This window comes from Miniopterus natalensis, chromosome 16, assembly GCF_054644295.1.
Source record: "Miniopterus natalensis isolate mMinNat1 chromosome 16, mMinNat1.hap1, whole genome shotgun sequence".
In the NCBI taxonomy this organism is placed as follows: Eukaryota; Metazoa; Chordata; class Mammalia; order Chiroptera; family Miniopteridae; genus Miniopterus; species Miniopterus natalensis.
The window spans coordinates 44,574,348-44,599,117 of NC_142096.1; the positions used below are offsets into that span (position 1 = coordinate 44,574,348).

The 24,770-nt window shown below is 41.8% G+C and overlaps 1 protein-coding gene across 1 annotated transcript in view; it reads right to left on the minus strand.

The window, feature by feature from the left end:
• The window catches only part of LOC148091381 (DNA mismatch repair protein Msh3-like), a 153,059-nt gene that overhangs the window by 120,879 nt on the left and 7,410 nt on the right, over positions 1 to 24,770 (minus strand). The window contains exons 4-9 of the mRNA XM_087825587.1: positions 24,167 to 24,382; positions 21,936 to 22,052; positions 21,536 to 21,653; positions 19,593 to 19,729; positions 17,435 to 17,601; positions 1,784 to 1,896 (exon numbers count right to left, since the gene is read on the minus strand). Of these exons, the coding sequence (XP_087681713.1) occupies positions 1,784 to 1,896; positions 17,435 to 17,601; positions 19,593 to 19,729; positions 21,536 to 21,653; positions 21,936 to 22,052; positions 24,167 to 24,382 (868 nt within the window). The remainder of the gene's footprint in view (positions 1 to 1,783; positions 1,897 to 17,434; positions 17,602 to 19,592; positions 19,730 to 21,535; positions 21,654 to 21,935; positions 22,053 to 24,166; positions 24,383 to 24,770) is intronic.

Here is a 24,770-nt window from a genome sequence, read left to right on the forward strand (position 1 = left end):
GGGACTTTTACTTCTTTCTTTATTATTATTATTTTTTTCTTTTTAAAATATATCTTTATTGATTTCAGAGAGAGGAAAGGAGAGGGAGAGAGAGAGAAGCATCAATAATGAGAGAGTCATTGATCAGCCGCCTCCTGCACGCCCCTGACTGGGGATCAAGCCCGCAACGCGGGCATGTGCCCTGACCGGGAATTGAACCCCGATCGCCTGGACCCTAGGTCAACGCTCAACCGCTGAGCCAAGCCCGGCTGGGCTACTTTTTTCTTTAAACACAACTATGTTTTGACTTTTTTTGCAATAGGCATTTATTACTTTTAGAAATGAGAATTTTATCTTCCATTAACTTTCTAGCTCCATTACCCAGGAAACCTGATAAAGATGAAATGCCAGTGTGTTATGAAGCAACATTGCATATGCTAAAAATGACCTGAAATCAGTAAATTCCACCTGGACTAGGAGGAGTTATGAACACCTGATTCCAGAAATTTGGCCTTCCCTGAGAGCACAATGCCTCTTTGAACTTGGCATGTCCATTGTAGAAATTCCAGCAAGGAAAGTGGGTTCCTGCAGAACATGGGGTTTCTGAGCCAGGATGACCCTGCACCCACCTAATAAGAGTCTCCTTTCCTTTCAGCTAAGCTGTCACTAGCGGAGAAGGGAAACGTAAGCACCGATGGCTCTGTGAAATGCTACAGAGACCACCGAGGACTACTCTCACTAAAAGGAAAACATGTGCCCTTCCGGCAAGTTAGATTTTTGGTCTTACATCCTAAATCAGGGGTGGGGAATGTCCGGCCCACGAAATCATTTGGTCTGGCCCTGCCAAGGCCTCACCAGAGAGAAGCAGTTCCAGCCATCACTGTATGGGCGAGCTAATTAAATGTCTGACCAAATATAGCAGGCTAAATTTTAAGTGGATAATTCTGTATGGCCCACAAATGAGGTTATAAACATCCAAGTGGCTCTTGGCAGAAAAAATGTTCCCCATCCCTGCTGTAAGTGATCTGATGCCAAGAGTGGCTTATGGTAATCTTGTGACTTAGTCTTGTCTTTAGTTGAGCATAAGACGATGACCCGTTGGTGATACTGCAGACTGGTGTCAGATGTGGGTCACACCCTGAAACACTCGATTCAATTTGGCCAAGGCACCATGAGATTAAAGGGATAGGGAGAGAAACGCTAAGACACTGATGCCTGGGAGGGAGCTGGGGGAGGCTGATCTATCTATAGGCTAACAGTGAAGGCTCTGTAGCCTGTGACAAGGGATAAAAATGGACCTTCACATAAGCTGGACTGGCAAGAAGGAGGGGTCCGGACCAAAGCAAGCATAGATACCTGGATCAGGAAATGTGAATCAGACAAACAGTGGTTCCCTAACATATTCAGGCCCTGTCACTAATGTTCTTTCCAGAATTTATGTATTTAACTTTTGGTAATCAACCTTGTGAAATGCTACCCTTCATCAAGAGATTTACTTATCCAAACATCCTATAAAGCTGCCAGGAAAATGATGGGCCATCTTTTAAGAGGAACAAGGGAAGTTGGTCAGTGAGTGACTCCTTACACTACAATGGACAGGTCAAACATCAAATCGCTAAATGGTCATAACTACAAAGGGAGAGCTATAGTTCTGCTCTGATGAGTGAGAACAGTAAACTCTTTCCTCTGCTTCTTCCAGCTATGTACTGGCAACTAGTTTTCACTACATCGAAGGTCAAATTTGCACCTTTATGTAAACCTCAACTCCATTAAATTTGAGGACCTATGGTAACATATAATTTACCTTTGATGTCAACCACATCTTTTGCATAAAATTCTGTGACCACCTGGAAAGCATGGCTGTATTCAAAATACATGGCATCCATCCTTTCTACTCGAATTCTGTCGTCCCGCACACTGCAAGGGAAAAATGAAAATGTCAAAGACAATTCTCTATAATCTTGCACTGTCTGTATTTAGGCCTTGGCCTGGCCAAAAAAAAAAAGACTATTTCTTATTCTCTCCCAAGTTGGAAAAAAAGAAAGATCTAAAGTTTCCCTGTGGAAAAAGTTCCACTTCATAAAATATCATTATTACTTTTACTACTCATATTTTATGTGCCCTACCACATTTCGAGTACTTTATACATGTTGTCAAGAACTCACTGAAATTACGGTCAATTACTTTAATAAATACCAAAGAGAGAACAGGGAAGTGCTGTGTGATTTACCTGCACCATCTGTTTCACACTCTAGTGATAGAGCCCATCATCAAGCACATCTTTCTCCAAGGTATGGTTAAATCTATGTCTGGTTGGCGATCTGCTAGCTCTACTTCTACCACAGCCTCTGGTGAAATACAGTAAATTCCCCTTAGGTCAACCCTCACTCTTTATTTAAAGTGGGTGTGTAGGTTTTTAAAAATTTTAAATATATACATAAATGTGTATACATAGATATGTGTGTGTATAATTACATATATGTAAAATTATGTTAGTATGTAAACAAAATTACATCATCCATGCTGGGTAGTGCAGTTTCTTTTTTTCTGTTTTGCTTGGCTTCCCATTCCCCTCTCCTCTCCTCTCCCCTCCTCTCCTCCTCATCTTATTTCTAACCCATGTAAACAGCCTAGAATGAATCCTTCCTAATTTTTTTCATGTTCATATACAAATATATCATATACATATTCATTCATGTCATTGTTTTATAAAGATAGGATCACTCTGTACAAACTTTTGTGTCGTTTTCTTCACTAAGCAGTAACTCTTTGAAATCCCTCCATCTAAAGTACCTTAGTTACCAATCGTTTGTTTGTTTTTTAATTTATCTTTATTGTTAAGAGTATTACATGTGTCCCATTTTTCCCCCCCCAACAGGCCCCTCCACTTCGCTCCCACCCCCTCCCCAGGCCTTCACCCCGTTATTAACTGTGTCCATGGGTTATGCATATAACTTCTTTGGTTAATCTCTTCCCACCCTCCACCCCCCTTCCCTCTTGCCTCTGAAATATGATCGTCTGTTGCATGCGTCAGTGTCTCTGGATCTATTTAGTTTGTCAGATTCTTTTGTTCATTAGCTTCTTCTTAAAGAAGACCCTTCAACATTTCCTGTAGTGCTGGTCTGGTGGTGATGAACTCCTTTAGCTTTATCTTATCTGTGTGAAGCTCTTTATCTGACCTTCAGTTCTAAATGATAGTTTTGCTGGGTAGAGCAATCTTGGTTGTAGTTCCATGTTTTTCATCACTTTGAGTATTTCTTGCCACTCCCTTCTGGCCTGCAAGGTTTCTGTTGAGAAATCAGCTGACAGTCATATGGCTGCTCCCCTGTAGGGAACTAACTGCTTTTCTCTTGCTGCTTTTAAGAGTCTCTCTTTGTCTTAACCTTTGGCATTTTAATTATGATGTGTCTTGCTGTGGGCCTCTTTGAGTTCCTCTTGTTTGGGACCCTCCGTGCTTCCTGGACTTGTAAGTCGATTTCTTTCCCCAGGTAGGGGAAGTTTCCTGTAATTATTTTTTCAAATAGGTTTTCAATTTCTTGCTCTCTTTCTTCCCCTTCTGGCACCTCAATAATACAAATGTTGGGCCTCCTGAAGTTGTCCCAGAGGCTCCTTGTACTATCTTCAAATTTCTGGATTCTTTTTTCTTTTTGCTCTTCTTGTTGGGTATTTTTTGTTTCCTCATGTTCCAAATTGCTGATTTGATTCTCAGCGTCCTCTACTCTACTGTTGATTCCCTGTAAATTATTCATTTCAATTTGTGTAGCCTTCATTTCAAATTGGTACTTCAGTATGTTATCGATTTTCTCAGTTATTTCCCTAACAGTCTGCTTAAACATCCTTATAAACAAAATTCTGAACTCTGCATCCGTTAGCTTGCTTGGATCTATTTCATTTAGTTCCTCTTCTAGAGATTTCTTCTGTTCTTTCCTTTGTGACATGTTTCTTTGCCTCCACATTTTGGCTGCTTCCAGGTGTTTGTTTCTATGTATTAGGAAGAGCTGCTATGTCTCCTGGAGTTTGTAGAGTGGCTTTGTGTAGCAGGTGTCCTGTAGGGTCCAGTGGCTCAGCCTCCCCAATTACCTGAGCTGGGCCTTCTAGGTGCTCCCCTGTGCGGGCTGTGTGCACTGTCCTGTTGTAGTTGAGCCTTGGTTGCTGTTGGTGTCCCTGGGAGGAATTGACTCCCCGGCCAATCAGCTGTGAGGATCAGCTGCAACTACAGCCAAAGAGCTGCTGTGCTGGAGACACCCCCATGGAGCAGGATTTACTTCAGTGGGGCTTTGGTGTTCACCAAGTGCGCCCTTTGAGTGTGCCCCTCATGGATGTGGTAGGGTTGTAATCCAGCGTGGTCGAGTCTGACCACCAGGTGCACTGTCTCTGGGGCCTCCCAGGAGGTGCAAAGTCAATCTGCCAGTGCCTTGCCCAGGGCTACCCAGCATGAGCTACACAGCAAACTGTAGTTGGCTGCTACTTGTGCTGGGCTTGGAGGTGTCCAGGAGAGGCCAAGCTATGAGCCAATGCAGGCTGCTGCTAGTGCCAGGCCTGAGGCCACTTACCAAGCTGTATGGGGCCCACTGCTGCTTGTCTGAGAGATTTTAGGAAAGTCCTAAGCATGAGGATGGAGAGGCCACTTGCACAGAAAAGCCCCTGGAAATGGCCTGGATGAGCTGCAGGTGGGGAGGGGCGGCGCTTCCGGGAATCACAGGTCGGGGCCAAAGGTGAGAGTGACGTGCTGTTGATTCAAATATGGTGCCTGCCTGCCGGCTGTGTGCTGGGAGGACTCGCCACAGGAGCCATGGCCTCTGCCAGTTCTTCTGCCTGGGAGGAAGCTGCCCCTCCAGCTCTTGCCCGGATTTCAGGCAGGTTAGTTCCTCCCCAAGTGTCCCAGGTCCTTTCAAGCTGCTGCCCGGCGCTGGGCTCAGAGGGAGCGTCTGAGTGAGTCTGTACTGGGCCCTTTAAGAGGAGCTGCTGGGGCTCCTGCAGCCTCTGCGACCCTCAGGGACAGTCCTCACTGGTTTCACAGCCCGGAGTTGTGGGGACGTCTCTTCCCGGCCCTGGATCCCTGGGCTGGGGTCTCCTGTGGGGCTGGGACCCTCGCTCCTCTGGGAAATCCTCACCGCTGAGATTCCCTCCCGGGTTTAAACCACGGCACCGGGTGTGGGCCCAAGGTGAGTCTCTGATTCAGCCCCAATCCGCCCTCATCTCGGCCCTTCCTACCGGTCTCGGTGCTACTTCAGTTTCCTGGTTGCAGGGCTTTTGTTCAGCCAGATTTCAGGAGGCTCTGAGTGATGGTGGTTCTGTGTTTTAGTTGTAATTTTGATGTGGTTGCGGGAGGCAGCGGGTGCAGCTGTTACCTACACTGCCGTCTTGTTTCTCCCACCACTTGTTCTTTTTAACAGCTGAAAAATGTTCCATAGTACGTGAAAGTCCTAACTTTTACACACTATTTATTACAACCATTTCTTTACTGGCAAATGTTCACTTGGTGCTGAAATTCTGTCACAAGTTGCTTTAAAACATTTTTACCTAAATAATAATAAAACATTACAAATGTATAACATCCCATTGTTGAAGAAAACATAACTTATTCATGCATTTTATATCTAGCAACAATGTTCTATAATTTTCTTCATGTTTTATGCAACCGATTGTGCTCCCTCTTAGGTATAAAGGGGTGGGCAAAAGCAGGTTAATAATAAATAGTACAATAATTAATATCTAATAATACAAGAATGAATTCTGTTTCGTGAACTCACAGTATAAGCCTAATTTTGCCCACTCTGTATTATAGATTAATACTACCATAAAGGGAATCTTTTCTTCTATTATATTTACTAAAGTGTTATCACTACCACACATGAGCCTATCAATTTTTATATGTAACAACTATGCTGAACGCTAATTGATTTTTTTGTAATATCTTTGCATGCATCAATGTCATCTGTAAATAAAACCTGTTTGCCTCTCTCTTACAATTTCTATTCCTCATTTTTTTTCCCTACCTCATTACACTATTGGCTAAGACCTTCAGGGCTGTGTTGAACGGAAGTAATGTTATCAGATGTCTTCTTACTGACACCAATGGGAGTGCTTCTAAAGTTCCAACTCCTAAGTGTAACGTTTGCTGTTGGTTTTGAGATAAATGACTTATTAGCCTAAGGCTTAGTAAGTTTCCCAGTTTGGACAAAAAGGAAAATTTTAGCATAAAGGATTATTAAATCTTACCTAATGTTCTGTCTACATGTGTTAAAATGACCCTGTGGTTTCTCTCACTTAATATCTTAATATATTTTCGTATTTTCTGATGCTGAATGATTCTTGCTTTCCTGGGATATAATATCCTTGTCATGATGTTCCAGGTTGATCAAATTAAGTTATAAACCCAATTTCTTAGTGTTTTAATCTTTCCTCAGGAAATCTGTGCCAGCGTACCTGGCTCCAAAGGCTCTTCCTGTTCTACTACAAGACTAGGCAGGCATCGAGGATTCAGGAAAAATCTAAGGAGGATTTTCTCCCGTCTGTGGTGCTAAAGAGGAATTTTCCACTTTGCTCCACTGGAGGGAGAGTGTCAGACTAACTACTACAACAAGTCTCCTATCAATTTTTATCTTGCTATAGACTCACTCCTGTAATACCTGGATTTTGAAAAGCTAGAGCAAAGTTATTATTTAGCAACTCAAAAAGCAAGGAATGACCTTACATGAGCTCCATGATGTTTTTGTACAAGTTCCTACAGTGAACACAGAGGCAGCTGGTAACTCAATTACTGTTCTAATTAAGGTTTTGCATAAGCAGGAAAGGATTTAGAAACCCATTAAATCTTATAAAAAAAGGCCTTGTCAGTTATCTTTGAAGCTTTCATGGAAGTATTACAACAGTGTTAAGTTCATTGTTCTGCAAACTGTAAATTAAACGTCCTTATGCAAAGTTTTTTCACAAACCAGTTAGAGCTAAAATCTCATATCTGTGTTTTCCTGGATTTCTTAAATTGAAGATAGTTGAAACAGTTGTATATATAATGAGTAATATCCAACCAGAATTTTGTCAAACTGTATTTTAGTAAATTTCTACATTAAACACAGAACTGTCAATCTTGATTTCCTCAAACTGTATGTGGAACACCTACATCAGAATTGCGTGCAACACACAGTAAGAGCTCAGATTCCATACTTCAAATGTGTTCAGTCTGAACTCAGCAGGAAGCTACGGAGAAGGACAGCTTTTCATTTTTAACAGGGTTTTGCAGGGGTGATTCACAGGCAAACTGCAGACTGAAAACACCCGTCTACACAAACAATACTGGCAGCCATCCTAGGATAGGCTGCAAAGTAGAAATACAAATCTCCAAATATAGTCCATGTTTCAGCTGCTCCATCAAAGATGGGCAGTAAATACCTCTTCACCAAAAGAAATCAAAAGTCAACCATGGCCCTGGGCGGTGGCTCAGTTGGTTGGAGGATCATCCTGTACACAAAAGGGTTGCAGGTTCGATTCCCAGTCAGGGCACATCGGCAACCGAGTGATGTTTTCCTCTCACACTGATGTGTCTCTCTCTGTGTTCCTCCCCTCACTCCCTCCCCCCTCCCTCTCTCTCTAAAACCAATAAAATTATATCCTTGGGTAAGGATTAGAAAAAAAGTTAAAAAGAACAAAACAAAACCAAGTCAACTATGGTCATATAATTGACCCGGGCCTAACGTATAATGAAGACACCTTCTGTTTCCCAGCTTCCAGGAGGCTGTCTGTTTCCCCCGGGCTGTGGTGGCGAGTCCCCTTCAGTGCTGGACGGGCCTAATACCAGGGTACGAGCCTCAGTCATTACATGAGGTAGCCACGCTGGACCGTTTTAAGATAAGATTTGTAATTAAAAAAAATTTTTCATACGTGACATGTCTCTCTGTTGCCAAATATGTTGTTTTTGAAATATTAAATGGTGATAAAACTTTCAACAAGTGTGGAGCCCACACTAAAAAAGGGGGGGACTTCAGACCCAATAATAACTTTTAATGTCAATGTGGTGGCTCTGGGGTTGAAGAACAGATCACTATAAAGACTCTGAACTAACATCCAATTGTGACAAACAAACGGCAGCTTACCAAGTCTATAATCTATGCTGACTTTAGAAACCATAATTTTATAGACAAAAAGCCTCTGGGAAACTCACAAGGCCTCTTCTGACAGTGTGCTGCTGCTGCTAATAATCCTGACTGCGTTCCAAGCTTCCTGGCTGAGTGATTAATTCTCTCCTTTGAGAACAGAATACAACAGAGGTGTAGACTGAATAAAAGAGACTACATAACATAGTTACAGTGTCTCTACTGTAGAACTGGGTATGAAATTAATTTCATCACCATTCATAGTAGGAACCACCACCCTTCTCTTAAAGACTAAGGGCTTTATGTGAAATTATAAATATAAAGACAACCACTAAAACAAAGGTATCAGAACCACCCCATGGACCACATAATGAAAATAGTTTTAAAGGTATAAAAATAGAAAACAAAACAAAATTATATGACCAGCTAATATAAAATATATCTGCCACATAGACAAATGTAAATTTGTTAAACTTGCCTATTAAAAGAAAATTTATCTCAGATTGGATTACGAAGAGGAAAAATAAAAGTTCTGCTACAAACAGGAGCACAACTTAAAACAAGTTTTGAAAGACTGAAAATAAAAGGATAGATGAAAAATACATTGCCCAGATGGATATACTAGGCAAATGCAAATACATAAAAAGAAATCAGGGAACAAGGTTTTATTATCAAGGATGATAGAATTCAGGGCAAAAAGCATTAAACAAGACAAAAAGAGGTACTTTATGATAAAAAGGGCACATAAGATGAAAACTTTTACCCCCATGTCCTCTGAAAATACTTTTAGGTTTTCAAACCACTGGAATCTACTACTTATTCAAAAGTTAAAATTTTCCATGAAAAGGAAAAAGCGAAAGGAAAGGAAAGAATGGATTCAGGGTTTACGCGGGAGCTCCCAGGAGCCCTTTGTGCCCTTTCCTCAGACCCGGAGGCTGAAGTCCTGGAATGGAGTGACGGGCGCCCTCTGCCGCCTGTAGGCCTGAGGGGAAGACAAATCCAAGGAGGAGAGAGAAGGGGGAGCCCCAAGCCCAGCCCCCCGGGCTCTAGCCTGCCTTCGCGCTTCTCTCTCACCTGAGCCAATGTTAATTCACCTTTAAAATATTCACTGAGTGTCCACTAGAAAGGATTTAAAAAGAAATAGGGGTCCTTTGATGTCCAAAGAAAGAAGTGGACATAATCTAATGAAGCAGCCAGCTTCTCAGGAACATGGCCACCTCTCTGAAGCCCTCATGGCCCACAGTGGACCAAGGTGAGAAAAACCCAAAGTCTGATTTCCGCTAGTGAATTTGCTTCAGACCAAACCAACAGGCAGACAGAACACAAGTGAGAGATTCTGGGGACCAGGAGGATCTCCTCCCAGTCCTCCCCACCAAGCAGAGGGAAGGGGACCTTAGCCAAGTTACCACTGGGGCAGAGAAATTAAAAGCAAATTTAGGGCCAGGTCCCTGCAGGATTAAAAAGAGCTGAGGTAAAGAAACAGCAGGACCATGCCTGGAGGACAGGCCCGCTGGGGAGCGAGGGGGAAGCTGAGGATTTCCTCCCTCACTGTGTGAGCTCCACGGGCCTCAACAGAGGCCTAAGGCTCAGGAAGTAATCAAGCTTACACAATGGTTGTGCTGTTCAAAAAACAAGAGATGGGGGATAATATCTGGATATAAAAATTCTGTACTAGGTAAATTCATGTGTTGGTAAACCCTTCTCTAGCCTTTTCTAAACTTTAGGGTTTACTTTTTCCTACAGTGGTTGCCACCCTTGTGAGGTAAAGCTCTGTCAGAAACTTTCTGATCTGTCCTGCAAACCTGACAGAAAAGTACTTGAATCTGCAATGAGGCCAGGAGTGCTGCAAGCGCTCAGACCTGGGAGCCCAAAAGGAAAAGAGAAGGAGAAGGGGGAATGGGAGGCGCAGAGCCCTAGGGCCTAACGAGGCCGTTGGTCTGCCTGTAGTCCTGACCTCCCTGCTCTTCTTCCCTGACCCCGGGAATCTTCTCTAAGGATGAATTCCCTTGTAAGGATATTTTAAAATCTCCATCCTTTCTTAATGTCTCAGCCCATCCCAGTCCTGGGTCTCTCTCTACCACCCATCTGCACATACCACACCCCAGCCCAGTGTGTACATTCTTATTTAACAAGTGGGCCAGGCTCACCTCCTCTCCGATGCTTTCCCAGAAGGATGACCACAGGCTAGGATGGCCTGAGCTTTTTATTGGACACATGGGACTGCAGTTTGCAAAGTAAGACCTTAAGAAAGAGAGTGACTTTGTTTTTGGCACACAGGCTTTTTGTCAGAAACTTTACTGCCAGAGATAGAAACACAAACTGTAATATGCATTATAAAGGAATGAAAATTTCATAAGATATTAGCCAAAATGTCAACTATGCTATAAAATATTACTCCTTTTGAAATCCAGAAGCAGGAGTGAAGGAAGGAATGGCTGCTCTCCTGTGTTATTCCTAGAGGCCATACGACGTAGTGGTTAAGAGCATACACTTCAGAGCCAGGAAGTCTGGGTTGAATCCCAGTTCTGCCACTTACTAGCTGTATAATCCTGGGCTCAACATCTCTCTGCCCCAGTTTCCTCATCTATAAAATCTGTATCAAAAGAATAGTAGATCCTTCACAGGGTGTTTGTGAACATTAAAGCAGTCAATAAATATGAAGCCCTCAGAATAGTGCCTAATACACAGTGTTAGTTATTGCTGTTATTATTACTGCTACTGTTGTGCTCAAAGGAGAAGGGAAAAGGGGGAGAGAGCTTTAGGATAAAAGTCACTGGGCAGGATGAGCACAAATAAACCACATGTCAGCAATAATGACTACTCTCAGCAGCTACCAAGGTATGTCTCTAACACCACCCTTTTCACTCCAGGGTAACAGGGGATGAAGGTGGGGAAAAGCTAATGTGTGATATTAGAAACCACAGCTCCTCCACAAAATCCCACCTCACCTACTTCTGATGCTTGAAATGATTTTAAATAGACACAAGGCATTTTCCTTTCAAAAGTTGAAACTAAAGGAGTTACTCAAAGGTCACTTAAATAGCTGTCTTCAAAGATGAGAAAACAAAAGACATAGAAAGTCCAACACTACATACTAAGGAGAAAAAGGAACTTCAACCCTTACTCACATACTGTGGCCAAAATTAAATAAAAATATTGAACAGAGTTAAAAGTAAAAGCTAAAACAATTAAACTTCTAGAAAAAAACATAAGAGAAAATCTTCATGACCCTGAAGTAGGCAAAGATTTCTTAGGACACAAAAAGCTCTAACTAGAAAAGAATTAACTGATAAATTGGACTTCTATCAAAATTAAAACCTTCTATCCTTCCAAGGTCATCAAGAATTTAAAAGTCAAGCCACAGAGTGGAAGAAAATATTCACAATACATGTATCTGATAGTAGGTTTTTATTCAGAATCTAGAAAGAGTTCTTGCAGCTCAATTATCATAAGCAACTCAATTTTTTAAATAGGCAAAGGAAGATATAGGAATAACCAATAAGCACATGAAACATCACTGGTTATCAGAAAAAGCAAGCTAAAACCAAAACAAGATGCCACTTCACACCCATCATAATGGCTAAAATTTAAAAGGCTGGCAATATCAAGAGGTAGCAAAGATGTGGAACAACTACAACTCTCTTATCCTGCTGGTAGGGTGTATAATTGAGGCACTGCTTTTAAAAACTTAGTTTGGCCCATTCTTACACAGTTAAACATATACTTACCCACACAGCCTAGAAATCCACTCCAATTTACCCATAATAAAAAGATATGTCCATAAAAAGCCTAGTTACACATATGTTTTACAGGTTTTACTGAAAAATCCAAACACCCAAATGTTCAGCAAGTGAGTGGATGAACAAATTCTGGTACATTCATACAATTCAATTCTCCTGAATAACAGAAAGGAATGAATTACTGACATACTTAATAATATAGGTGAACTTCATGGGACCTATGCTGAAAGGATCTGGACACCAAAGAGCACATACTGTAATGATTCCATATATATGAAATTCTAAGAATCTAAAACATCCTATAGTGAGAAATCAGATCAGTATTTGCTTGGAGTAGGAGGTGGAGGTGGGGCTAAAATGACTGTAAAGAGGCACAGGGGCTTTCTCGGAAAATAGAAATGCTCTTCTTAATTGCTGGAGATGGCTACATTGATGTATATATTTGTCAAAATTAATTGACTCATCCACAGAAAATGCATAAACTTTATTGCATGTAAATCATACTTAATGTAATGAAAAATAAAGCTTCTGGTATTTGCCATATAATTTATAGCTGAAAATTTTCTATTAAAAAGAAATCTGAACAATTAGACTAACAAATTCCTGTGCAAATAAGTATTCCAAACACATTTTGGGGAGTAAGATTTTGATGTATCTCATTTGAAGAAAAATATTTAACTTCATAAACTACACTCCAGATTTACATGCTTTGAGATAATCACAGTTTAAATGCATATATGTATATATTACATCATCCTAACACAACGTAAATTCTAAAACATAATTTATGGAAACACACCCAGCCCCAGCAGAGGGAACCACAGGCTGTGGAGTATGGAAAACGTCAAGCAGGGTTCTCAAGGCCAGACACAAACAGCATCTTACACTGGCCTGCACCAGAGACCATACAAAAGACTGGGAGTCCTAGCAGATCTACCTAATACACAATAACAAATCCAAACAGGCAGCCAAAATGGGGAGAGAAAAAAAACAAGCCCCAAATGAAAGAACAAGAGAAGTCTCCAGAAGAAGAGCTAAATGAAATGAAGATAAGCAATCTATCAGATAGAGTTCTGAATATTGATCTAAGGATGCTCAACAGCATGAAAAAGATATGGAAACTATGAAGGGAATTAAGAACGACATGATATATCAAGATGGCCGGGTAGGTAAGAGCTGTACCCGCCGCCTCCCACAACCACATCAAAATTACAACTCAAATACAGAACCACAATCACTCAGAACCTCCTGAAACCTAGCTGAACAGAAGCCCTACAACCAGGGAACTAAAGAAGCATCGAGACGAGTAGGAGGGGCAGAGATGCCAGCGGATCAGGGCTGAATCTCGGACACGCAGCCAAGGGACCACCCCCATTGCGGAGATTTAAACCCAGGACGGACATCTCAGTGGTGGGGGTTTCCTGGAGGAGCAGGGGTCCCAGCCCCACAACAGGCCCCCAGCCCAGGGATCCAGGACGGGGAAGAAAGGTCCCCACAACTTCAGGCTGTGAAAACCAGCGAGGACTGTCGCTGATGGTTGCAGAGGCTGCAGGAACCCCAGGCTTTCCTCTTAAAGGGCCCGTGCTCGGCCTCACTCAGACGTGCTCCCTCTGAGCTCCAGTGTCCAGCAGCAGCTTGAAGGGAACCTGGGACATTTGGGGAGGAACTAACTTGCCTGAGATTGGGGCGAGAGGTGGAGGGGTAGCATTCTCCCAGGCAGAAGAGCTGGCAGAGGCCATCGCTTCTTTGGAGAGTCCTCCCCCCACACAGCCGGCAGGCAGGTGCCATATTTGAATCACCAGCACCTGATTCACACCTTTGGCCCTGCCCCTCCCTACCTACAAGCTCATCCAAGCCATTTCCAGGAACTTTTCTGTGCAAGTGGCCTCTTAAGCTGTATACTTAGGACTTTCCTAAAATCTCTCAAACAAGCAGCAGCTCACCTCAGTGTGCCCCATACCTCTCGATAAGTGGCCTCAGGCCAGGCACTAGCGGCAGACTGCACTGGTTCATACTTTGGCCTCTCCTGGACACCTCAAAGCCCAGCACAAGGAGCAGCCATCTACAGAGTGCTGTGTAGCTCATGCTGGGTGGCCCTGGGCAGAGCATAGGCAGAGCCTGACTTTGCACCTCCCGGGAGGCCCCAGAGACAACACACCTGGTGGTCAGCTTCAACCATGCTGGATTACATCCTACCACATCTATGAGTGACACACTCAAAGGGTGCACTCGATGAACAGCAAAGCTCCACTGAAGTAAATCCTGCTCCATAGGGGTGTCTCCAGCAAACCAGCTCTTCAGCTGTATCTGCAGCTGGTCCTTGCAGCCGATTGTACTGGGGATCAATTCCTCCCAGGGACCAATAGCAACCAAGGCTCAACTACAATAGGACAGTGCATACAGCCCACACAGGGGAGCACCTAGAAGGCCCAGCTCAGGTGACTGGGGAGGCTCATCCACTGGGCCCTACAGGACACCTACTACACCAAGCCACTCTACCAATTTCAGGAGACATGGCAGCTCTACCTAATACACAGAAACAAACACCAGGAAGCAGCCAAAATGTGGAGGCAAAGAAACATGTCACAAATGACAGAACAGAAAAAATATCCAGAAAAAGAACTGAAGGAAATGGAGCCAAGCAAGCTACTAGACACAGAGTTCAAAATAATGGTTAAAAGGATGTTCAAGGATCTCAATAACACTATTAAGGAAACTGGTGAGATCATCAATGACAGAATAAAGTACCAGTCAGAAATGAAAGCTACACTAACTGAAATGAAGACTAATTTACAGGGAATCAACAATAGAATAGAGGACAGTGAGAATCAAATCAGAAATTTGGAACATGAGGAAGCAAAAAACATGCAACCAAAAAAGCAAAAAGAAAAAAGAATCCAGAAATATGAAGATAGTGTAAGGAGTCTCTGGGACAACTTCATGTGGCTCAACATTCGCATTACGGGGTACCAGAAGGAGAGGAAAGAGATCAAGAAATTGAAAACCTATTTGAAAAATAATGACAGAAAACTTTCCCTACCTGGGGAAAGAAATAGACTTACAAGTCCAGGAAGCATAGAGGGTCCCAAACAAGAGGAACCCAAAGAGGCCCACAGCAAGACACATCATAATTAAAATGCCAAAGGTTAAGACAAAGAGAGAATCTTAAAAGCAGCAAGACATAAAAGCAGTTAGTTACCTAAAAGAGGTCACCCATGTGACTGTCAGCTGACTTCTCAACAGAAACCTTGCAGGAAAGAAGGGAGTGGCAAGAAATATTCAAAGTGATGAAAAGCAAGCACCTACAACAAAGATGACTCTACCAAGCAAAGTTGTCATTTAGAACTGAAGGTCAGACAAAGAACTTCACAGATAAGAAAAAGCTAAAGGAGTTCATCACCACCAAGCCAGTACTACATGAAATGTTGAGGGTTCTTTTTAAGAAGAGACTACTGAACAAAATAAACTGACAAACAAAATAGACCCAGAGACATTGAAGCATACAACAGACAGTCATATATCAGAGGGAAGAGGGAAGGGGGGGTCGAGGGTGGGAAGAGATTAATCAAAGAAGTTACATGTATATATGCATAACCCATGGACATAGGCAATAATGGGGTGAAGGCCTGGTGACGGGGTGGGAGCGACGTGGAAGGGGTCAATGGGGGGAAAAATGGGACACGTGTAATACTCTTAACAATAAAGATAAATTAAAAGAAAACAAAACAAATTAAGGAAACTTGATGTGAAATTTTTCATCTATCCGATTGGCAGAGATTATTTAAATTATCACCCCAAATGTTGGCAAGGGTTCAAACAAGTCTCCTATACTATAGTGGAAATATTACTTGAAGTTACCAATTCTAGCAAGCAATCAAGAACTTTAGCCTGGCTGGTGTGGCTCAGCTGGTTGGATATTGTCTGAAAGGTTGGATATGCACTGAAAGGTTGCCAGCTTGATTCCTGGTGAGGGCACACGTCTGGGATGCGGGCTCGATCCCTGGTACAGGGTGTGCAGGAGGCAGCCAATCGATGTTGTGCTCTCGTATCAATGTTTCTCTCCCTCTCCCCCCTCCCTTTGTCTCTCTCTAAAAATCAATAAAAGAATCTTTAAAAAAAAAAAGAACTTTATAAATATTTATATCCTCTGACCCAGGAATTCCACTTTTAGGAATTTAGCTTAAGGACATCATTGGAAACACACACAAATATTTCTATGCATGGATATTTATTATAACAATATTTGAAATACTAGAAAAAAAATGCAATATAACAAAATAGGAATGGATAGGTTATGATCCATTTATATGACTGAATGTTATGTAGTCATTTGGTTTTCATGAGCACTCACTGAATATTGGCAGATCAAGTGATGTTCTCTAGGATTTGCTTCAAGTAAATAATCCAAGGAAGGAAGGAGTAGGGTTACAGATGGAGTGAGATTGGCTGAGTTGAGAAATGTTAAAGTTGGTTGATAGGTTCATGGGGGTTCACTACACCATTCTGTCTAGTTTTGTATATGTTTGAAAATTCCCATAATACAGAAAATAATATATGGGAAATTTTAAGTAATAAAAAATAACAGGATACAAAACTGATTCAAAACATAAATCCAAGTTCATAAACAGAAAAAGATGACATACATACAGGGGAAAAAGACACTAAAATGTTTAACGGTAACTATCTCTGGGCTGCAGTATTTGACATATTTTTATCTTTTTAGTAACTCCTAACTTTTCCTAAATAAACACAGGTTCATATGATCATCAGAACAACATATTATAACAGCTACTTTGAAAGATGTTCAAGTCCAATTAAAAAGGCACCTTCCTAACTCTAAGAACAAAAAACATACGGAACTTCACTTACTCAGTTAGTTTGATTTTCTAACCGATTTGTTATCCTGCGAACGGAAACTCTTCACGGGCTCTCCTGCACAGCCTCCGGTCCAAAGTCCTCAGTATATGGACCTCTCCTCCCTGGAGCCCCAGCCCTTTGCAGTCCCTTCTCCCACCACACTCCTCCAGGAGGCACCTTCACAATCGTCACTTAATACACACTGTGCTTTGTGAATCTAGTTAGCTGTGTACATATCTGTCTCTCCAGTTGGGGTATAAAGTCTGCCCGGCACCAACCACAGCCACATCTTCCTCTCTCCGCCAGTGCCCGGCATACCGCCTCATAAAGAAGAGGTATGACCTTAGATCTCATAAATAAGAGTCATGGACACAGCCACAAATTGAAACTTACAGCTTAGATAACGCATTTTCAATATTATATAAACTTCCTAAGAAATGAACTCTAAATTATCTCCAGAAATTGAAGATTAATTACCAACTAATATCATTAACCCCTCTTAACAAAGCCAACTTCCACAGTCCTACATGAAGTCCTCCATTACAGGCAAATCTGTTTTTCTTAAAAGCTTTTTTTTTAATTCTCACCCGAGGATATGTTTTCATTAATTTTTTTAGAGACAAAGGAATAGAGAGAGAGAAACAGCAATGGGAGAGAGAAACATCAATCGGCAACCTGCTGTACACACCCTGAGGGGACGGAACAGCAGCCCAGGCGTGCAGCCTGGCCTGGCGCTGAACCCCGCCTCTGTGCACGCCCACTTGCCTGGCAGCTGTGACCCTGTGGATGAGCGACTCCGTCTGCTCTGACAAATGTGATGGAAGCAGCAGCTCCACCGGCTGCAGGCACAGCATCCGAGTTTCCAGCTCTGAACGGGCACCAGAGTCCTGGAAACTATCAAACACAACCGTTCCCGTGGCAGGCTGCACTCCCTGAAAGCAAATGAAAATGTAAAGGCTCTTAATCATCAGATTCACTAATATCCAAACTATGCTAAATGAGATTTTAGAGCAATACCAAGTCCAAGTCCTCCTTGACCTAACAAACCTGAGAGAGTGGCTGTGACAAGTCACCAAACCCTCTGTTTCCTCCTCTCCAGGCAGGACGACACCAGCCTACTTCCCAGAGGGTCATCAAAAGGTCCCAATCAGAAAACAGACACGAAGGCTTTGTCAAAAAAAAATCAAATATAACAAACTCTGAATGTACCCCAAGGGGACAATCCATCCAGGGACTAAGCATGATAATTGAAAGCCACCCCTATCACCCCAAGCCAGTAACAGCAAAGATAAACTAGAAAAGATCACGGTTTAAAACAGGTGAAAAAAGTTCTTAAGTGATTTTCCCAAGGTCACAGGGCGATACAGTGGCAGAGCCAAGATTCATGTAGTCTGACTCCACAGGCCACACTCTTATCCACTACGGATACTTAAGAAATGTATGGGGCTAGTTACAGACTGTATTAGCTAACAGGGAAAATAACCAGTCCCCACACTTATACGTGGCTGATGGGAAGTCGACTGACGCAGCTGCTTCTGAAACAGCCTAGCACTTTCTAGGAAAGCTGAAAACATCCATACTCCACAATTCAGCAATTCTTCCCCTAGGTATATAGTCCTGAGAAACTCAGACACATGTACAGAAAGGTTTATAGCAGTGTTCTTGGTAAAACCAAAAACTGGAAAGAACCCACACATACGTCAACAGAAGACTGAATAAACTGTAGATCATAAAATGAAACACAGCACAGCAACTGACAGTGGAAGAACTCCAGTGACACATGTAAGTAAACCTTGTACACAAATAGTACTTTCTAAACAAAAGCAGCAAGGCCCCCCAAAATACATACAATATGTTTACATCTGTATGAAGTTTAAGGAGTAAAACTGGAAGCAAGGAAATTATTCCCATAGAAATCTGGATTAGTTCCCTCTGGAGGGAAGGGCCCTTCTGCAGGTGGTTCTATTTCCTGACCTCAGTGGTAACTCACATTACACTGTAGTTACGTATCCTCTTTTATGCATTTTTCCTCTTGAACACTTCATAATTTTTAAAAATCTTTCATTTCTCGGTTCAAGCAACCTCCTTAATTCTAGCCCAAAGGACTTCCTCTAGTGCCGAGATGGCTGGACTAACGTACATTAGTAACATATGTAAGTTTATCTCCCACTCTACAAACCATTTATAAAGGCCATTTATAGAAGTTCAAGTAACAAATTTATCAGCCAAACAAATACCCCTTTGCTTTTTTAAATCAGAGAAATGGTCTATATTGTAACATCTGCAACAGACATGGGAGCCTAACAGTTCTGAAGGGCCCTAAAAAGTCTAAGATTCTGAGCAGAGTCCAGGAAGGTCTGTAAATGGGCAAATTTACTCAAAAATTGCCAGAAGGCAAGATCAATAAAACTAAGACTCGCAAGTTACATGTATTTGGAAGACTGGTTGTAAATATTCATAATATTAATTAAATATGAAGTTTTGTATTGGCCGACTACATTTCCCCTCCCTTACCTATCCTTTCCTCCAACTCTACATACAACAATCCCACAATCATCTGTATTCCATTTCAAACCTCTAGGAAGTCTGTAAAACCCTTTGCTATCCATGCATGTGCTGGTTTGGTGTTTTGTCTTGCTATCTGTATTTGTTCACACCCACGCCTATCACCATGTCTGTCTGCAACCCTAAACAACTAGAGCACAGGAACAGAAACTACCTTGACCTCTCCTGGCAGAGCGCCAAGGAGCCATATGAGAAAACTGAAACTAGTGATCTAATACAGAAATTATGAGGAAATGTGTGTTTTTAAGTAAGATTACGTGAGAGCACACTTCACCAGACACCCTCCTCACAAACCACGTGATTACTCCTATTTCCAGACCCGACATTGTCGCTCACCCTTCCCCTACAAGGCACTCACCACAACTCCAACAAAAACATTCCCCTTTTTTTTGTCCTTAATGTTTTCACAGATGCACAGAAGACAGCCACTGGAGGCGTCAGTCACCGTCTCGTCGGCATGGAGAGCGTCACCCAGCTGGGCCAAAGGGCTCACATGTAACAATGATTAAAGAAGAGTATACACTCCATTCCCATGAATATTAACTGTGTTTTCCTTTAAATTAGCGATTCATTTTTCCAGGCATTTTTGCTCTGTGCATAAATCTTCCACACAGCATTAACTGTTCTGATTCACTCTGGTCATAGTTCCATGAGGACCAACAACTATTATCTTCTCACTTCCAAAGGGCCTAGGAGAGATCCTCAGACCTTGTGGAAACCCAAATGTTATTTGATGCTGAGACTTGAATCTTTAACCATCTCCTAATGTATAATTTCGTAAATCGAAGGGTGAATACACTAAAATAGTATACATTACTTTCCTCCTTTAAAGTGCATAATAGTTCTCAGGAGAAAAGAAAACCAAAAAAGGAAACAGCCCAGCTGGCGTGGCTCAGGGGCTGAGTGTCAAGGAGATCGAAGTTCGATTCCTGGTTGGAGTACATGCCCAGGCTGTGGGCTCGATCCGGGGCGGGGGGGGGTGGTGCAGGAGGCAGCTGATCCATGACTCTCTCATCATCGATGTTCCTATTTGTCCCTCTCCCTTCCTCTCTCTGAAATTAATGAAAATGTATTTTTAAAAAAACTATAGAAAAACGCGCAAAAAAACAAAAAAGGAAACAGAAACATACATTCATACGTGTCTATGTGCATGTGTGTGTATATGTGTGTGAATATGTGTTGAGTCCATTAATTAAATTCTCAGGGATAAATGCTGATTTTAGACAAGGTCAGTCTGGGAACATCCAATCTGGGCATCAGCAGAGGAGCTATCGCAGTAGCAGAAGAGAAGCAGAGAGGAGAACTGTTTTAGGATTCCGTTAAGAGACTCAAGTTCAGGCAAAAGAAACAATAAAATTACCACAGTCTTACAGCCTCATCAGCATGGAGTACACAGAACTGTTCATGGCTTGGGGCTCATCTTGAGTGATAGCCATTCCCTATTCATGATATTAATAAAACAAAAGTCTTCACCATTTGGACAGAATCTGAGCAGGTCTCTAAATATGCAGGTTTGTAATAACCTGAAACAGAAATTTTACTTTCATGCAGTATCACTTAAGACTTCACCCTTATATCCTTTCATCCCGAGATCTGACTCCATCTCATATACATTTGAAAATATATCCTTATTTCATTTTATACATAATTATTTGTTTTTAAAAAATTGACAGAATTTTATGACTTTTCTATTAAAGTCCTCTTGCTTTAAATAACTCACTGAATTTATGAATGGCCATAAATTTTGGGGCAATCATTGTGCACACTAAGGATTCTTAAAAAGTGAGAAAGCTTCACCTATAATCCACTCTCAAAAATAATACAATTTTCATGAAGCTAACAATTAAAGAAGATGGACTATATTCCATGAGCAGTTCACTGTGTGTTGACTTCGTGGTTTTCTTTTCTCATTTTGAAGTTAGGAAGTTATTTTTAGGTCCTGTTTAGGAAGATCTGAAGGAGCTTATAAGCCTAAGTGCCTAACCACTGCCCATCCTGGCATAGGAAAGTTGTGACTGCAAGTTAGTTGCTAACCTGCAGTCATCTTTTATCAGGCTGTCCTTTTTCTTGCTCTTAAAGTATGATGCACTCTCCTTCACTATGGCATTAGAAAAAAACAATGTGTGTTTCCAGCCATTACCAACCCACAGTTCTCCAGGAGCACACTGACGGAAAGCTAGAGGAATGACACCGCCTCATCATCAAAAAGATACCCATCCAGAGAACAGTGCTTTTTTAAAGTGCTACTTAAAACAAAGATTTCTAAAATTTAAGAGAAAATTTCCCATTCAAAAAGGATATCTTCTCCAATAAGTGTAGATTTTGTATAAAGAGCAGTCAATTTCCGGGCAAATAGTGAACTTTTGTTGTCCCCAATGGCCTTCAGCGCTGCTGTTTCAGTCTGCTTCACAACTCCTACCTTCAACAGAAATAAGAAATATTAAATATCAAACATGATAAAAAATTTTAAAACATGTTTTGAGATTTTAAAAGGTTAACTAAAACACCAGTTTTTAAAAAATTTAGCCTAAATATCTAATACGTTAAAGCTCATGAAGATATAATGCTAATAATTATGACATACTTTCATTTCCCCAAAATGCCAAATTCTAAACCGATTAGAGCTACCACCTTACAAAACATGTTTTCTCTCTGGAAGAGAATCGGACCCCTTTTCCCACAAGTTGAAGCCAAAGCTGACCTTATATCCCTTTGCCACAAGGCGGCGCACGTGCACAAACAGTCTGTGAGCCGGTATGCTCGCTGTCATGAAGCTGTGATCTAAGTGGCAATAAATATTGAGCTCCCGGGCTGCAATCTAAAAAATTGAAATAGAGAATATCAATAAATTTCTATTTCAAGATCCCCTGTGTGATTTGTTCAGTTTGTTAAAAATCCATTGAGATAAACCTGCAGGACTTGTGCCCTTCTCTGTGGTACATCAATAAAAAGTTTAGAAGTCATTCCCTATGCAGGAGCCTACAGTTTCACCTGGTATTTTTGGCAGTTCCCATGGCCTAAGCTCTGGGTCAGCATCTGTATCTACAAATGACTCGGAAGTAAATGACAGGTCCTTTTCTACGTCCTTAGCTCCATCAAAACTTTAAAGTGCTGAGCTTTCTCTGTAATGGGACTAGAATAAGAAACTGTAATGGAATAAGAATTTGATACCATAGCACATGCAAATAACTGAAAATTAGGAGATACTAAGGGTATGTGTACATAAATTATAAACCTACTTGGACAGAGGGCATCTTTGAGGAAGTGAGAAGAGAACCCCCGGTGAGGTTAGCCAATTGTGATGCACAAGTGATAGAAATGCAGAGCCGGGCAGTACCACCTGGCACCCTGCCTTCTAGACAGGACCACGGCTCGGAGGCTGCCCACCAGAGCCACAGAGCTCTCATTCCAACATTCTTACTCCCCTGCCCTATCCATTTCTGAACTGTATTAGTTCATCCGGGCAGGGCAGGGCAGGGCAGGGCAGGGCAGGAAAACATAAGCCTTTACTGTGGTCAAGGCTCAATCTATCATTTGACCTAGAGAGAAGGGGAGAGAACAGTATTTCCTTTCACCCCTTCACTTATCGGGTACTAACTACATACGTGTTCCCGTCTGCAGCAAACGTGCTGTCTCAAATCTGACTTTTAACACAGAACACAGCCCAATGGCATCTGAACTAGACAATACCACTTTCCTGCCACAACAGGATTTAGGAAACTGGAAGAAAAAAGTTGGCCAAGTCTTCACTCCCCATCCATGAGGCAGAAGTGCCACCTCATCACTCTGATGGTGTGCAACCCAACCAGGCCTGAAAACTATGGAATCATCAAAACCACCCAGGACTCCAACAAAGCATTTCCTTAAGCCTGCCCTTAAATACTCTCAAGTTCACTTCTAACCTTCTTAACTTAGGCCTACGTCAAATACCCCAAATTAAATACAAACCCAACTTAGACCAAGAGAGCAATGTGACTAATATAGAGAGACCTGTAAGACTTCAAACATTATTGGTGGCTGGTAGAGTTAATGGGCTCTTCTATTGAGACTTAACAATGCTACTGGCTGTGAAAATTCATAAATTAAGGATAAACAGAGGAACTTACATCTCAAAAATTTTTCCTTGCTGGAGTTTTCATTAGGAAACACATGATTATGGTTCACTTACTAACTGATTCGTCCAGCTTTTGATGGATGAAAGGTATTAAGTGAACACCATGGAGGAGCACCAACATTCCAACAGGAACCCTCATCTCCTTCCCCACCAGTCTAGCACTCAACACGTTTGTGTTCTAGTTTTTACTTTAAATGAAAGCTTTTCATTTTTTTTAAATCCTCACCCGAGGATATTTTTTCATTGCTTTTCAGAGAGAGTGGGAGAGAGAGAAAAAGAACACATCGATGTCAGAGAGACACACTGATTGGTTGCCTCCCTCACGTGCCCCGACAGGGGCCTGGGATCGAGCCTGCAACCAAGGTACGTGCCCTTGACCAGAATCGAACCCAAGACCCTTCAGTCCGAGGGCTGAGGCTCTAGCTACTGAGTGAAATCGGCTAGTGCTACAGGACAGCAGTTTTAAAGGGTAATTGATTACATAAACTTCTTCATAAGGTCAAAAAATGAAACAAAAAAACTGGCCCAACCGGGCGTGGCTCAGTGGTTGAGCATCGACCTAGGATCCAGGAGATTGCGGTTCAATTCCCGGTCAGGGCACATGCACGGGGTGCAGGCTCGATCCTCAGTTGGGGGCGTGCAGGAGGCAGCTGATCAGTGAGTCTCATCATTGATGTTTCTCTCTCTCTTTCTCCCTCTCCTTTCCTCTCTCTGAAATCAATAAAAATATATTTAAAAAAAACAAAAATGAAAAAAACTGGAAAATATTTAAGGCTGGACAAGAAAAATATGAAACGGTGTTTGAAAGAACAACTTACCTCTGCATCTTCCCCAAAGAATCTATACTTATATCCACATTCCACACACAGAATTGCATCTTTCTGCTGCTGCTTCATTTCTATGTACTGTAATTCTAATGGCGTGTAGATGCTTTTGGTTCTTTTGTTAGGTGGTTTAGAATCAGAGATTTTCTGTAAGTTTTCACAACTCCCATGTGGTGATCCAAAATGACTGAGATCAGAAAGTGTCTTGTCCTGGCAACCAAGAGATTTTGAGAGTTTAAAAAGTACTAACCATAACATTAGTTCCCAGAGTGAGACTGCAAATTTGACACAAACCTAACTGGTGAATCTGAGGGGAACACAGTATATTAAGGCAATTTTTTTGGTAGGTTTGAAATTTATATATATGTATTTCCTAGGGGGAAAAACTCCTTACTATAAAGTCCTTACTCATATGTTGAGTGAGAGGAGGCATCCAGGAAAAAGGTTCACATACACAGGTCAATCTGTATACTTGAGCAGTAAGCAACATTTTTTCAGCACTTGGAGCAAAATACTCCTCAGATACATTGTAGTCTTTCACATTCCCAGAGACGGCATTCTGAACTCAGTTTAACTTGTCCTGACAACTCAGGCTGAT